This window comes from Marasmius oreades, chromosome 1 (assembly GCF_018924745.1).
Source record: "Marasmius oreades isolate 03SP1 chromosome 1, whole genome shotgun sequence".
NCBI lineage: Eukaryota > Fungi > Basidiomycota > Agaricomycetes > Agaricales > Marasmiaceae > Marasmius > Marasmius oreades.
Genome location: NC_057323.1, coordinates 1,391,893 through 1,405,044, shown reverse-complemented (window position 1 = coordinate 1,405,044; position 13,152 = coordinate 1,391,893). Strand labels below are relative to the sequence as shown.

Below are 13,152 nucleotides of genomic sequence, written 5' to 3'. Positions count from 1 at the left end.
TATAAAGGACGCCTCCCATATCATCCAGAGCGCGTTCAAACACCCATCATGCGCGTTTCATCGTTGCTTCTACTGACCGGGGCTCTTATGACTCACGGCAAGACGTTTCATTGGCCGTCTCCTGAAATGGACTGGATAGACAGCGTCCTATATGAGCAACCCTTCTTTGAAAACATTACAGCCAATTGTGCCGCTAGAGATAACACAACAGTTGCGGCCCAATGGATTCGTTTGGTGAGGTCTCCTTCGTGTTTAGCTGGCCCGTAACCCGTTTCCTGACATGCAGTCAGGCTTTTCACGACATGTCGACGTATAATGTAGACGACGGCACAGGAGGCCTTGACGGTTCTGTCATTTACGAGTTCGATCGTGCAGAGGTCTGTTCTGTTCGTGTTGTATACGTTCTCGACTCATCAACTCCAATCAGAATATTGGAATGAACCGTAGTATCGGGGACTTTTTGGGATTTTCGGCTCCTTTTTTCAGCCGTAAGTTGTCCTCACCACGTGCTCTCCCCAACTTCGTCAACACTTTTTGTAGTGGCGGACATTATCGCGGCCGGCGTGGTCATAGGCACCGTCTCGTGCGATGGACCCAAGATCCCTTACAGGGCAGGTCGTATTGACGCAACCTCCAGTGGTCCTCTGGGAGTTCCTCAACCCCAAGAGGATTTGGCTCTACTCACCGAAAGGTTCAGGAAAGCGGGCTTCACTCCCTCGGAGATGATTTCCTTTACTGCATGTGGCCATGTACTCGGTGGTGTCACTCAGCAGGACTTTCCAGAAGTATTGAAGGACAGGCCGTTTGTATTCTTCAACGAGAAGACTAGATTATTTGATAACGGAGTGTGAGTTATCAACTCTGTTCTCCGGATTGTTTTCTGACCTCCCCGGGAAATAGAGTGACACAGTACCTTGACGGATCGACTACTAATCCTCTCGTAGTTGGAGTTAATGAAACCATGAACTCGGACTTGAGAATCTTTTCGAGCGACGGAAACGCGACTATGCAAAGGTAAGTAAGAGAATTCGTTTCGATCAAGATTCAAGCCCGCGTGCTGATTTTCGGCGTTACCTAGTCTGACGTCCCCAAACGACTTCAGGAGCACCTGCGCCTCTCTCTTTGAACGAATGATCAACACTGTCCCCCGAAATGTAGCCTTGACCGATGTCATCGATCCTTTCGACTTCAAGGTTGGGACGGCCAGATTATCCGTGACTGATGACACCAATAAACTGGTCATGACGGCGAGTTTGCGAGTAAGTGTCCCCCAGTATGATAGAAACCAACACTCACCAAAGAAACGCGTCCAGATCCTCAATCCAAAGGATAATCCCAACAGAGAAGTCAGCCTCGTCTGGGTTGACCGTGATGGTACTTCTCCGTGCGGGGAGAAATGCACATCTCCTGCTACCAACGTATCCCAGATCGGTACGACGTTGTTGACCAAAGGTCACGGCAAAACCGCTTTGCAGTACACGTTCATGGTTGACAACATCGACCCCGCTAAATCTATCGCCAAGTTCTGGTTTGAGATTGACGAGAAAGATGGGTCTCCGAAAACAGAAGTTAAGAATGACGATGGTTCTGGGTATGTGGTCGAGGAGCATGATGTCCTTTACGATGTTACGCGGAGCAAGATTAACTTCAGCGCCACCCAGGCTAACTTTACCTCTCTGATTGTCATTGCAGTAAGTCAGAACTTGCATGGTGGAAGACCACTACTGATCGAGTATTTAGGTAAAAGACGAGTATGCCCAAGACGCTCAAATCCGTCTCCAGACGTTCAATCCGTTCCTCTTGCCATTCAGAACATCGGTCTTGAACGCGACCCTCGATCCTCAGTTTCCGAAAGCCGCTGGATACTCGTTCTTTTCCGTCAGTCCGGAGCCCTTGACTAATTCGTTCGACGTGTATTATGGCGACGTTGTTCCCAACAATCTGAGACAGAAGTTTGGTTTGGTTTTCGAGGCGAAGAATGTGGGAGTTTTACCTCCGTCTTGATTCGTTCAATCGCTTTCTAGACGCTCGGAGGGATCTTTCTCCCTTTGCCTTTATTTACATAGGACTTTCATGGCTTTTCATATATCGAATACAGTATCATGCTAGCTCAGGAGGGGGGTCAATACCTGGATCGTCCGATCCGGGATGTACCAAAAAGAGGTATTATTTTGGTCGACCCTCCGATCCTAGTGTACCGAAAATGACCCAAATTGAGCACCACCCCCGATCCCGGGTGTGCGTAAATTGCCTCGTCGGTAGCCAAGACCGATCCGAGTGTACACAAAATTGGCTCAGCTGGGTTGTCCTGGTTGAGGGTAGGTACTCTGTAGGTTTTGTTTTTTTGGCATGTCGTATACCCTAAAAATTAGTATAATATTCAGGTAGCGTAGGCGTGAGGTTGTATCGGTTATGTACATAAAATGGACCAAAATTTCCCTACCCGATCCATATGTACCGAAAACCCACCGAAACTAACCGAAAAGTATGTACCAAAAACAGCCAAAATTGGGGGTCAACGGATCGGACATGCTACCCAATTGACCCCTCCTGCTAGCTCGTCAGTCTTGTCTGAACGCTCATGTGACCGCGAATCAGCGCTCGAAATCCTTTTCCCTCGACCGTCACCAATTCGCCAGTTTTGTGCCACTCTCGCTAGCTACTATGGACGGATTCTGCGACATCAACGACAATGCTTTAGAGCATACTGGGTTGAATAAAGCGAAAAGAGCAGGACCGCAGTACGTGTTCGAGTCCTGTCATAAAAAGTTACCTTATGCCAAGTTTGGACTAGATATCCGCAGCAACGAGGTCAGATTCTATCTTGCTTGTTCTTTAAAAACGAGGACCTTACGAATCTGCAAGAAGAGGAACCCCACCATTGGCACTATATCTCTGGTCAAGACATACCTACTTCGAGTTATCTCATTTACCATGCCATCAACGTTTCCTTCTATTTGCAATACTCGCGCTCTCCGCAGCTAGAACGAGTCTTCTGGAATATGGATGTGGGCGATTGACGCTCACCTTGTTGATTCTTTTTGTGATTAAGTTTAGATGCGTAGTAAGGCTGTATACGCGCCAGCCGAAGGTATTTATATTGAAGTTCACCCTCGTATCACCTCTCACTCCCAACGTTGTTTGACCTCGTGGGACAGATACATGGACAGGACTGCTAGACTCGAGAAGCAGTTTGACCTTATAACCAAAGGGAAACTGGCCCTCACGTCTCTCAACTACACTACCTTTATCGATGCTCTCCTTGCCCAATCTGATGCGCCGACATGCGTTAGCCGCCTCATTTCGAACAAGGCAGGTTTATCATCTCTGCAAGCAAGCATGCGGTTCGACTCTTCACCCACGTTCTACAATGGTCGTGCAGCCTCCATCCTCCAATACTTTCGGGAACCAAAACTAGCGGGTATCAGTGGAGGGTCATACCTTCATCAAGTTATTCATGCTATTGTGGAACCCCCAATATTTTGGCTTTCCCTTTTGCACGCCTTTCGCCAAGGGAAACTACAACAAGCCGGCCAAGAGGGATTCGCGTGGCTTCTTCTGCAAATCACCTCCATGTCCATCCTCGGCGCTACAGAGCTCAGCTGTAACACGGTCGAAGAAGACATCATTACCATGTTGAAGAATTCCCCATACTCCACTGTTCGAGACCTTGTTGGGCGTGTTTCATCTATTCTTGCAGGAGTAGATGCCGTGGCTTCTGTCAGGAATGTCCTCTCTGCTGGAGGACGTCACGATAACGACTTCGCAGATTTTCGAAAGATTGAGATTCTCCCTACAGCTGGCGAAGTACGATGCACGGAACAACCTTTCCTTCTTCCAAAATCCTGTCTGGATGATCCTGAAACCAAAGACAAACGTCTAGGCATATATCTCGATAACGAGTTTAGGCTGTTAAGGGAGGATATGCTGTACGAGATGAAAGAAGAGTTGTCCATTGCTGCAGGGGTGAAAAAGGGAAGACGGAGGGGTCTCATCATAGATGGTCTTTCTTTCCGCGGTCTTCATTTCGGTCCAGACAACAGGCGGACGAACTGGGCACTTGAACTCAGGTGCAAAGACGATCTTATAAAGGAGAAGAACATCGCTGGTCGGAAAAAATTCTTGACTAACAATCACACAAGGCCATTTCGACACCAATCGTGGTCTTGTCTCATCATCGATAACGAGATTACTGCATTCCCGACACTGAACCGTGACGAAGATTTGTTAACAAAGCAACCACCCGTACTGGTGCTGTTCATTGATGGACATAGCACCGAACGCACGCTTCTCAAGCTGAAGGATGCCAAACACATCAGACTAGTCGTGCTCGATACAGCTGTGTTTTCATATGAGCCGATTTTAAAGGCGTTGCAGGACACTTTGGAACTGTCTCTTCATCAAGAGTTTTTGCATTGGCAGGAGGGAAACACTATTCGGACGCCTCTCCATATGCCATCGACAATCGTCAACCTCATCCGAGGAAATCCTGACTGCGACCTGCAGCCCTTGTTGAAAACTCAAAAATCAATAAGGTTGGACGCATCACAACATGCATCTCTGGTAGCCGCACTCACTCAAAAGGTATCTCTCATTCAAGGGCCTCCAGGTTTGTGTTCCAGGACCTCTAGTCATTCAAGCTCAGACTGACATGAATACTAGGGACAGGAAAGTCCTTCATCGGCGCATTGCTCGCGAAAGCCTTGCACGACCATACAGATCAGAAAATCCTTGTCGTATGCTACACTAATCACGCCTTGGACCAGTTCTTAGAGGATCTCATGGATATTGGGATTCCTCAAGATAGTATCGTCCGCTTGGGGGGTAAATCCACATCCCGAACAGCTCCCCTTATCTTGAGCAGTCTCAGTCGGAATTCCAATTTCCGTTTGGATCATCACAACTGGGCGCGTATCGATGCGCTTAAATCGGAGGCTAAAAATCATATCGAAACCCTCATACAGGCATTTCCGGATATGAACAGCAACGTTGACCCACAAAACATCCTTGACTATCTTGAATTCGAAGAACCCGAAATTTACTCCAGCTTCTGTGTTCCCTGTGGGGAAGATGGAATGACCCAAATCGGGCCCAACGGAAAGCCAGTATCAGCTATATATCTCATATCTCGCTGGATACGAGGCCAAGATAGTGGAATGTATCCCAATCTTTCAAAGAATTTAATCTGGACCAAACCCAAACCTGAGCGCACTATCCTCTTGGCACGGTGGACTGCTGAGATCAACAAGGAACGTTTGGCCCAGTTCACCAGCGTTGCGTCGCGGTACAACAATTCCCTGAAGCAAATATCTTACATCTTCTCGGAGAAGGATAACTCAATCATTGTCAACAAACGCATCATTGGGTGTACTACTACCGCTGCTGCCAAGTACAACGACCAAATACGGCGTGCTTCTCCAGAGGTTCTTCTGGTTGAGGAGGCCGGCGAAATTCTAGAGAGTCACATCCTTACGGCGATGAATGAACGGACTGACCAGCTCATTCTGATCGGTGACCATCAGTGGGTTTATATCAACTGCTAACAACCTCCGGCTGATAGAACTCCTTTTCAGGCAGCTACGCCCGAAGGCCAACAACTACGCATTAACTGTTGAGAAGGGTGAAGGATTCGATCTCAACATGTCCCTCTTTGAACGCCTGGTTTTGAAAGGATATCCTCATGAGACTCTCCATCAGCAGCACCGTATGAGGCCTGAGATCTCTTCGCTTGTTCGAGAGTTGAGCTATCCTCACCTCATTGATGCCTCCGATACGCAAAATCGTCCGTCTCTCAGAGGGTTACAAGACGTCATCATCTTCTTGAACCACAGTCATCCAGAGGACGATCTTGCAGACGTAGCCGAAAGAAGGGACATGAATGCGACGTCATCAAAACAGAATATCTTCGAGGTTAATATGGTTCTGAAGACATTGAAATACCTCGCCCAGCAGGGATATGGAACCGACAAAATCACCATTCTCACTCCTTATCTCGGGCAGTTACAGAGACTGCGCAAAGAGCTCATGGCTGATAACGATCCTGTTCTGAATGATTTGGATTCATATGATCTGGTGCAAGCTGGTTTGACGACGCCCGCGAACGCACAAGTTGGTAAAAAGTCTATTCGGTTGGCTACTGTCGGTAAGTGTCTCCTTTTTCTGGTCTGGACGTGTTGCCCCGCTAAAATTCTACGAAGACAACTACCAGGGTGAAGAGAGTGAAATCATTATAGCATCGCTCACTAGGAGCAACCCTCACCACAACATCGGGTTCATGTCCTCCCCAGAACGGCTTAATGTTCTCCTTTCACGAGCCCGTAATGCGCTCATATTGATCGGCAACTCCGATACTTTCACAAAATCTCGAAAAGGCGGTGAACTCTGGACTCGTTTGCTTGACATGTTGAAGTCTAGAGGTCACGTTTACGACGGACTTCCTGTCAAATGTGAACGACATCCAGACCGAAAAGCGACCTTGAGGGAGCCTGCTGATTTTGAAAATGAAACCCCCGATGGCGGCTGTAAGGAACCATGGTAGGTGCCCCGTTGTGCGGTTCGTCACTCTAAGCTATGGCCTCACAATTCTCTCGCAGTGGAACCCGCTTGATCTGTGGATTGCATGACTGTCCCTCGAAATGCCACCAACTTGCTGACCACTCGAAGATGAAGTGCACGGTCATTATTAAGACGACTTGTCCGCAAGGTCATGCGCAGTCGTATCAATGTCATCAAAACGCTCCAGTTACATGCCGCAAATGTGACCTAGAAGCGAAGGCAGCAAAGAAGAAACAAGAGGAAGCATTCAAGCAACAACAGAAGAGAGACGCTGACTTACTGGCACATGCGAAAGATTTGGCTAATATCGAAGAAGAGATCGCTCGAGAGAATCAACGAGCCGAAGATGAGAGATCTCGTCAAGAGCGGCAATCTGCGCTGGAGCAGAAAAAAGAGGATCTAGCCCGTTTACGTGCCCAGAACCAGAAGATGGCGGCGAAACCTTCACCACCACCGCCACCACCACCACCATCACCACCACCTCAGATTGTTCCTCCCCCTTCTAATGGTACACCGACGCTAGGCCTAGCCAGTAAAATCCAACCGGCTCCCGTTGTACTCACTCCAAAGGCGGCCAATCAATCCCCGGGTCTACACGCACCCATTGTTGCACCACAGCCTTCGAACGCGAGCACGGTATCTCCTTCGGAAGCAGAATGGGAGCGGCAGAAGCAGTTGGAGGGAGCTCATAATCCCGAGATCGACTCCTTGATGCAGCTGACAGGTTTGGAGCAAGTCAAAGATCAAGTTCTGAAAATCAAGGCAAAGATTGACCTGTTAAAACGGCAAGGGGTTGACGGGAAAGATGAGAGGTTCAACGTGGTTATGCTTGGCAACCCGGGTACAGGTCGGTAAATTTCAAGTTATCGAGCACAGCACAGGAAGGCTGACGCATACTGAATTCTGGTAGGGAAAACAACGGTCGCGCGACTTTATGCTCAGTTTCTTTTTTCGGTCGACGTTCTACCTGGCAGTCGCTTCATCGAGACAACTGGCTCTAGTATCAGTGACAGCGGTGTTGCCGGAATGAAGAAGCACATCGAAGATGTGCTCAAAGCTGGCGGAGGAGCAATCTTTGTCGATGAAGCTTACCAGCTCGTTAGTGGTACCAGCCTCAGTGGAAAGGAGGTGCTGAACTTCATGCTTGCTGAGATGGAGAACAATGTCGGAAAACTGGTGTTCATCTTGGCAGGCTATCGCAAGGAGATGGAAAAGTTCTTTGAGCATAACCCTGGAATTCCTAGTCGTGTTCCTTATCAACTCAATTTCGAGGATTATAAAGACGACGAGCTTTTACTCATGCTACGAAAGCTCATCGTCAAAAAGTACAAGGGCCAGATGAAGGTCGAGGGTGACATTAATGGGCTATATGGCCGTATTGCAATCCGTCGGCTCGGGAGAGGACGTGGAAAGGAAGGGTTTGGGAATGCTCGAGCACTTCAAAACATGTTTGCCAAAATCAATGAACGACAGGCTGCTCGCATCAACAAGGAACGGGCCGCAGGAATGAGACCTGACGATTTTTTGCTCTTAAGCCAGGACCTTATCGGTCCAAAACCAGCGGACGCCTTGAAAGACAATGAATCATGGGCAAAGCTTCAGGCCATGATCGGCCTCAAATCCGTCAAGGAAACTGTTCGAGTTTTCATGGATCTCATTAACACTAACTATCGGCGGGAGCTGCAGGAGAAAGAGCCGCTTCAGGTCTCGTTGAATCGAATCTTCACTGGTTCACCCGGAACTGGTAAAACAACGGTTGCAAAATTATTTGGGCAGCTTCTGGCTGACTTGGGCCTCTTGAGTAATGGCGAAGGCAAGTGTTCTGTAGTTTATGGCGCTATGTAACTAATATTTGATGCGTTTTAGTCATTACAAAAAATCCTTCGGACTTCGTAGGCGCACATCTTGGCGAATCGGAGCAGAAAACCAAGGCTATTCTAGCAAGCACTGTTGGCAAAGTTCTTGTTATCGATGAGGTGAGCATCATTCTCATTCTCATTCTCTCGTGGCATTCATGATTCACTCGAGGCCTACATGCTTTATATGGGTGGAGGCAGTCACGACATATTCAAAACCGCAGTCATTGATACGCTAGTCGCTGAGATCCAGAGTGTGCCTGGAGAGGACCGCTGCGTATTGATGCTTGGGTACAAGGAGCAAATGATGAACATGTTCCAGGTAAGCCTCAAATTCCCCTTGTCGCCATAGTCCTTCTCTCAAGGTGAACCCTCAGAATGTGAATCCCGGGTTGTCTCGTCGATTCGATATTGAAAACCCCTTCCATTTCGAAGACTTCTCGCAGCCGGAACTGAAAGAAGTACTTGAACTCAAACTTAGACAGCAGGATCTATCCATCACTGATGCAGCCAACGCTGTGGCTCTGGACGTCTTAGACCGTGCGCGTAACCGTCCAAACTTTGGGAATGGGGGTGACGTCGAGAATATCATCACGCAGGCAAAAATTCGCTTCCAGAAACGTCAGGCTCAACTCCCAGTTTCTGACCGCCCCTTGGAGATCGTTTTTGAACCTGCGGATTTTGACCCTGAACACGATCGTCATATCCATGCGATATCTAATCTTCAGAAACTATTCGAAGACGTTGTAGGATGCGAGGACATCGTGAAGAAGCTTGGTGACTACCAGAAAGTTGCTGCACAGCTAAAAGCTCGCAATAAGGAAATAAGAGGGATTATCCCGATGAATTTTGTCTTCAAGGGACCGCCTGGTAAGTGGAACTTCACTTACCTGTTGATTTTCCCTGATCTAACTTCACAGGCACTGGCAAAACAACCACGGCACGCAAAATGGGCCAGGTGTATCACGACATGGGACTTCTGTCGACAGCAGAAGTTCACGAATGTTCTGTGTCTGATATCGTGGGTCAGTATATCGGCCATACAGGCCCCTTGGTGAAAAAGGTCTTCGAAAAAGCTTTGGGCCGTGTCCTGTTCATAGATGAAGCCTACAGACTTGGCGATGGTCACTTTGCCCAAGAGGCGGTCGATGAGATTGTCAGCCTCATGACTCAGGAGCGCTACATGTCGAAGCTAGTTATCATACTGGCTGGCTACGACGACGACATGAATCAGCTCATGAAAGTCAATACTGGGCTCTCGAGCCGGTTCACGGAGGAAGTTGTTTTCCACCACATGAAACCCGCTCACTGCCTCCAAGTTCTGGACAAAGAACTTCGCAAACAGGAAGTTGTCGTGGACGAGATTTGCGACGAATCTTGCAATGCCAACGTCGAAATGCGAGATATCATCGAGAAGCTCTCTGAAATACCTTCTTGGGGCAACATCCGGGATATGATGACATTGTCAAAACAGATGGTCCAAATAGCCTTCATCAACAATGAGCCTGGCGCGTCACCACTCAAGTTGGCTGCCGAAGACGTATTATCATGTTTCCGAACCATGTTGAACGAAAGACATGTTCGACACACATCCTCAAGTATTTCAAGCAACAGAAAAACCCGATCTTCTTTCACCAATCAGCCGCCTCCTGTCCAATTACCTCCATCCCTTCCACCGCCACCGCCGACTAAATCGAAGACAAAGACACAGACTGCGCCTCCGACAGGTCAGACAAAGGAGAAGTCGTCTTCATCACCAGCTTCGAAACCCAAACCTAAACCCAAACCTGTCGCTACTGATGAAGATGTGGATGACGAGCGTGACCAGGGTGTATCCGACGATGTTTGGAACCAGCTGAAGCGGTACAAGGAAGCTCAGTTGATGAAGCAACGCGAGATAGAAAAAGCCGCTCGGGATCTCGAAAACAAAAGAAAAGAAGAGGAAAAGGCAAGGAAGCTGGCCGCGAAATTGGCAGAAGAAGTGAGAGCTGCCGAGAGTCAAAGAAAAGAAGAAGAGAAAGCCCGTATTCAGCAATTGAAAGCAAGGGCAGAAGCGGCACGTCGCCAAGAGTTGAAAGCCAAGGCTGAAAGAGAGAGGTTAGAGGCAATAAGGAAGGAGCAGGAGAGACAACAACGGGAGGAAGTTCGAGCACAACGACGGCTGCGGGAAATGGGTGTCTGTGTCGCGGGATATCAATGGGTCAAGGAGTCCAATGGATATCGTTGTAGGGGTGGGAGTCACTTTGTCTCTGATGGGCAGTTGGGATTGTGAGATGAACAAGAGATTTTAGTCAGATCTAGTTCAGATGTATGTCCGCTTCTTGTAGTGAGTAGCTAGAGTGAAGGGAAATGCGAAGAACGATAAACTCAAGGGCTCTCGGTCGGACCGAGTCAACGGCACGGAATCGTCGTTGGAAAGAGTTCGCACCTGGCGCCAGCCCTTGTTTCTTGAATTAGATTCCATATTCGTGGGTCCCAGAAAAAAACCGCGTTGTTCTTTGTCAGCGGCGATCGGGCCCGAGCGCCGCCAGGTCCAGTCGAGCGAATGAGAGTCCACTCACCTTCCCACGGCCCTCGCTGCCTTTCTTTCACCGTCGTCGTCGACAGCCCGCACGACATACCTGCTTGCCACACTCTTTCCCAAATTTTCTTGACCTCCCACCCACCCATCTTTCCACGGTATGAACTGGTGGCATGATCCACACTCAGTGCATTACACTGTATCCGGATCGCTTATCATGTATCTTAGTACCTGCCAGGACACTTTCCTCCAGGTCTTTCTTGCGTCATCCTGAGCACTGAGGCCCTCCTTACCATCTGTTACTTATACCCCAAAGCTTATATTCTTGCTAATTTACGCATCCTACTTCAACACAGACAGTAGCCTCTTCATTATATCGGCATCAGTTTTAAACACTAATATTCTCATACTTACTATGTTCAATCCATCCAACGACTAAATCATCGCTATCGCCGAAATGATACAGGTAAATCACCAGAGGCAACAGCAGGCGCCCTCCCACCCAGCGGGCGCCCAAGTTTCGCCTCTCGTGTCCGTACGCTTTGCGTACCAAGCCCAAACCCTTGTCCTTGAGAGGACCTGAGAGGATGGCTCATGAGACGAGACTGGATTGTTATTCTCTAGATGAACTGATAACCTTGGTCATGTATCACCATGACACAACATGCTGGCATTATGACTGCTCCAGCATCGTCCAGGCCGAGGTCAGATCCGGCTTGTCATTGCATCTCAGCCACCAAAAAACTCTTCCCAGTCGTCGAACTAAATATCAATGCCTACGTCCCAATTGGTGGAAACGGTCCTCACACAGAAGCCGGTCGAACTTTGGAGGAGTGCATATTGAGTTACGAAAAGAAGTATTTTTGCATACGATGAAAATGTCGAAGTTTTCTTCTTCTTACCGAATCTTACGCATCGGTGCAAGTCGAAAATATGCTCTGAGGCTTGGGAGTCAAACCTCTGTCATGTTACAACCTCGGTGTTTTTGTTTTTTTCCTGGACAAGTGCAAACAAAACCCAGAAGTCATGTTTAACGCAATGAGATTCTACTTACTTCAACACGATTGTCAATACTGCTGATCGTAAATTCCTGGCTACTTCTACATACATCATTCCTTGAAAATACGATCGCTTTTTACCTATCCGGTCGACTGAGATATCGATGAATCTGCATTTAAATATATACTCACCGCTTGTATGATGTTTTGTTTATGGCCACTTGAGCCAGGGATGGAAAGGAGAGAGAGGAGCGACCTGAAGCAAAAAAGGTAGATTGGTGTCCGAATCGTGAATATTTGAATAAGTGCTCAGAGAAAAAAATGGGAGAAGGACTTTCAATGGCTCCATCGAACAGAAGCTAATGACTTGTCGCTGAACGCAGCACAACAGAGACGCGAACTTTGGGTATGCGGCCCTAAAGCTAAAGGCTCACTTCATCCGATGGGCCAAAGCAATCCATAGGACTGGACGTAGCTAATATCATTAACAGTAGATATTTACTGGGAATTCTGTCCTTAGACCATCACAGTCTTCTCCTCCTCCTTGTCTGTCTTCTTGCACTTTAGTTGTGTCAGGTCATATCCACATGATCGGAATATAAAACAGAGACTCACCAGTTTTCTGACCATGAAGTTCCTCAGTGCGTCGATCATAGCCCCAAAAACCCCCATCTTCTGTAACAGATTCTCTCCTTCCACGAGATAGATGACGGACACGAAATTAAGTCCTGTCAACAAGTATCCTAACACAAGATAAGCAATGTGGACGATGATAACTAAGGTACTGTTGCTGATGTCAGCCAAGACATTGCTGCCAGATGGCGAGGGCTCTGGAGGTGAGTAAGAACCTTCGGCCCATAGGTAGACTGGAGGGTTTCATGAATATGGAGATTTGGCACGTTGAACAAGTATATGCACACTTACAGAGGAGATTGGAACAGCAGCGGACACTTGTCATTAGAAGAGCTCCTAGGAGAGATTGCGGCGAGCAAGATAATGAGGACATAGATGGCTCCAGGCTTGCATGGAGTGGGACATCGTTGTGGGTTGCCTGGGGGCGAAAAAAGCGAAACACGCCGCAAGCGAGAGTCTGAGGACAATCAACGCCAACGTTCGTTTAAACACTAGACGTCGACAGCTGTGCGATGTTGGGACACTGTCCGAGTCTGGGGCGCCAGTGCCAGTAGCCCGGATGGGTTATCAACTTTAGCTTGAAGCTCAG

At 48.2% G+C, this 13,152-nt stretch overlaps 5 protein-coding genes across 5 annotated transcripts; 4 read left to right on the top strand and 1 right to left on the bottom strand.

Annotated features, from left to right (window-relative positions):
* The first annotated feature begins 31 nt into the window (after positions 1–31).
* E1B28_000387 (uncharacterized protein) lies at positions 32–2,219 on the top strand. The gene is made up of 8 exons (XM_043146205.1): positions 32–234; positions 291–377; positions 428–488; positions 541–847; positions 901–1,014; positions 1,079–1,259; positions 1,314–1,691; positions 1,741–2,219. The coding sequence occupies exons 1-8, from the start codon at positions 49–51 to the stop codon at positions 2,002–2,004; spliced, it is 1,578 nt and encodes a 525-aa protein (XP_043014905.1). The 5' UTR covers positions 32–48; the 3' UTR covers positions 2,005–2,219.
* Positions 2,220–2,664: 445 nt separating this feature from the next.
* On the top strand, positions 2,665–3,020 carry E1B28_000386 (uncharacterized protein; the record flags this gene model as incomplete). The annotated part of the gene is made up of 3 exons (XM_043146204.1): positions 2,665–2,741; positions 2,795–2,811; positions 2,869–3,020. 3 exons carry the CDS (start codon positions 2,665–2,667, stop codon positions 3,018–3,020), a joined length of 246 nt encoding a protein of 81 aa, XP_043014904.1.
* A 142-nt stretch (positions 3,021–3,162) lies between these two features.
* E1B28_000385 (uncharacterized protein) lies at positions 3,163–8,400 on the top strand (the record flags this gene model as incomplete). The annotated part of the gene is made up of 6 exons (XM_043146203.1): positions 3,163–4,609; positions 4,663–5,521; positions 5,574–6,142; positions 6,198–6,534; positions 6,594–7,402; positions 7,466–8,400. 6 exons carry the CDS (start codon positions 3,163–3,165, stop codon positions 8,398–8,400), a joined length of 4,956 nt encoding a protein of 1,651 aa, XP_043014903.1.
* Positions 8,401–8,589: 189 nt separating this feature from the next.
* On the top strand, positions 8,590–10,683 carry E1B28_000384 (uncharacterized protein; the record flags this gene model as incomplete). Its single annotated transcript, XM_043146202.1, has 3 exons — positions 8,590–8,733; positions 8,789–9,281; positions 9,332–10,683. 3 exons carry the CDS (start codon positions 8,590–8,592, stop codon positions 10,681–10,683), a joined length of 1,989 nt encoding a protein of 662 aa, XP_043014902.1.
* Positions 10,684–12,446: 1,763 nt separating this feature from the next.
* On the bottom strand, positions 12,447–12,888 carry E1B28_000383 (uncharacterized protein; the record flags this gene model as incomplete). Its single annotated transcript, XM_043146201.1, has 3 exons — positions 12,447–12,491; positions 12,546–12,796; positions 12,855–12,888. The coding sequence occupies 3 exons, from the start codon at positions 12,886–12,888 to the stop codon at positions 12,447–12,449; spliced, it is 330 nt and encodes a 109-aa protein (XP_043014901.1).
* Positions 12,889–13,152: the final 264 nt, after the last annotated feature.

What these genes read in the sequence shown, in the direction of transcription:
- E1B28_000387 (XM_043146205.1), top strand. Translation starts at nt 49, where the DNA reads ATGCGCGTTTCATCGTTGCTTCTACTGACCGGGGCTCTTATGACTCAC. An exon ending in CGGCCCAATGGATTCGTTTG is followed by an intron (nt 235 to 290) that starts GTGAGGTCTCCT and finishes ACATGCAGTCAG; the next exon opens with GCTTTTCACGACATGTCGAC. An exon ending in GGAAACGCGACTATGCAAAG is followed by an intron (nt 1,015 to 1,078) that starts GTAAGTAAGAGA and finishes GGCGTTACCTAG; the next exon opens with TCTGACGTCCCCAAACGACT.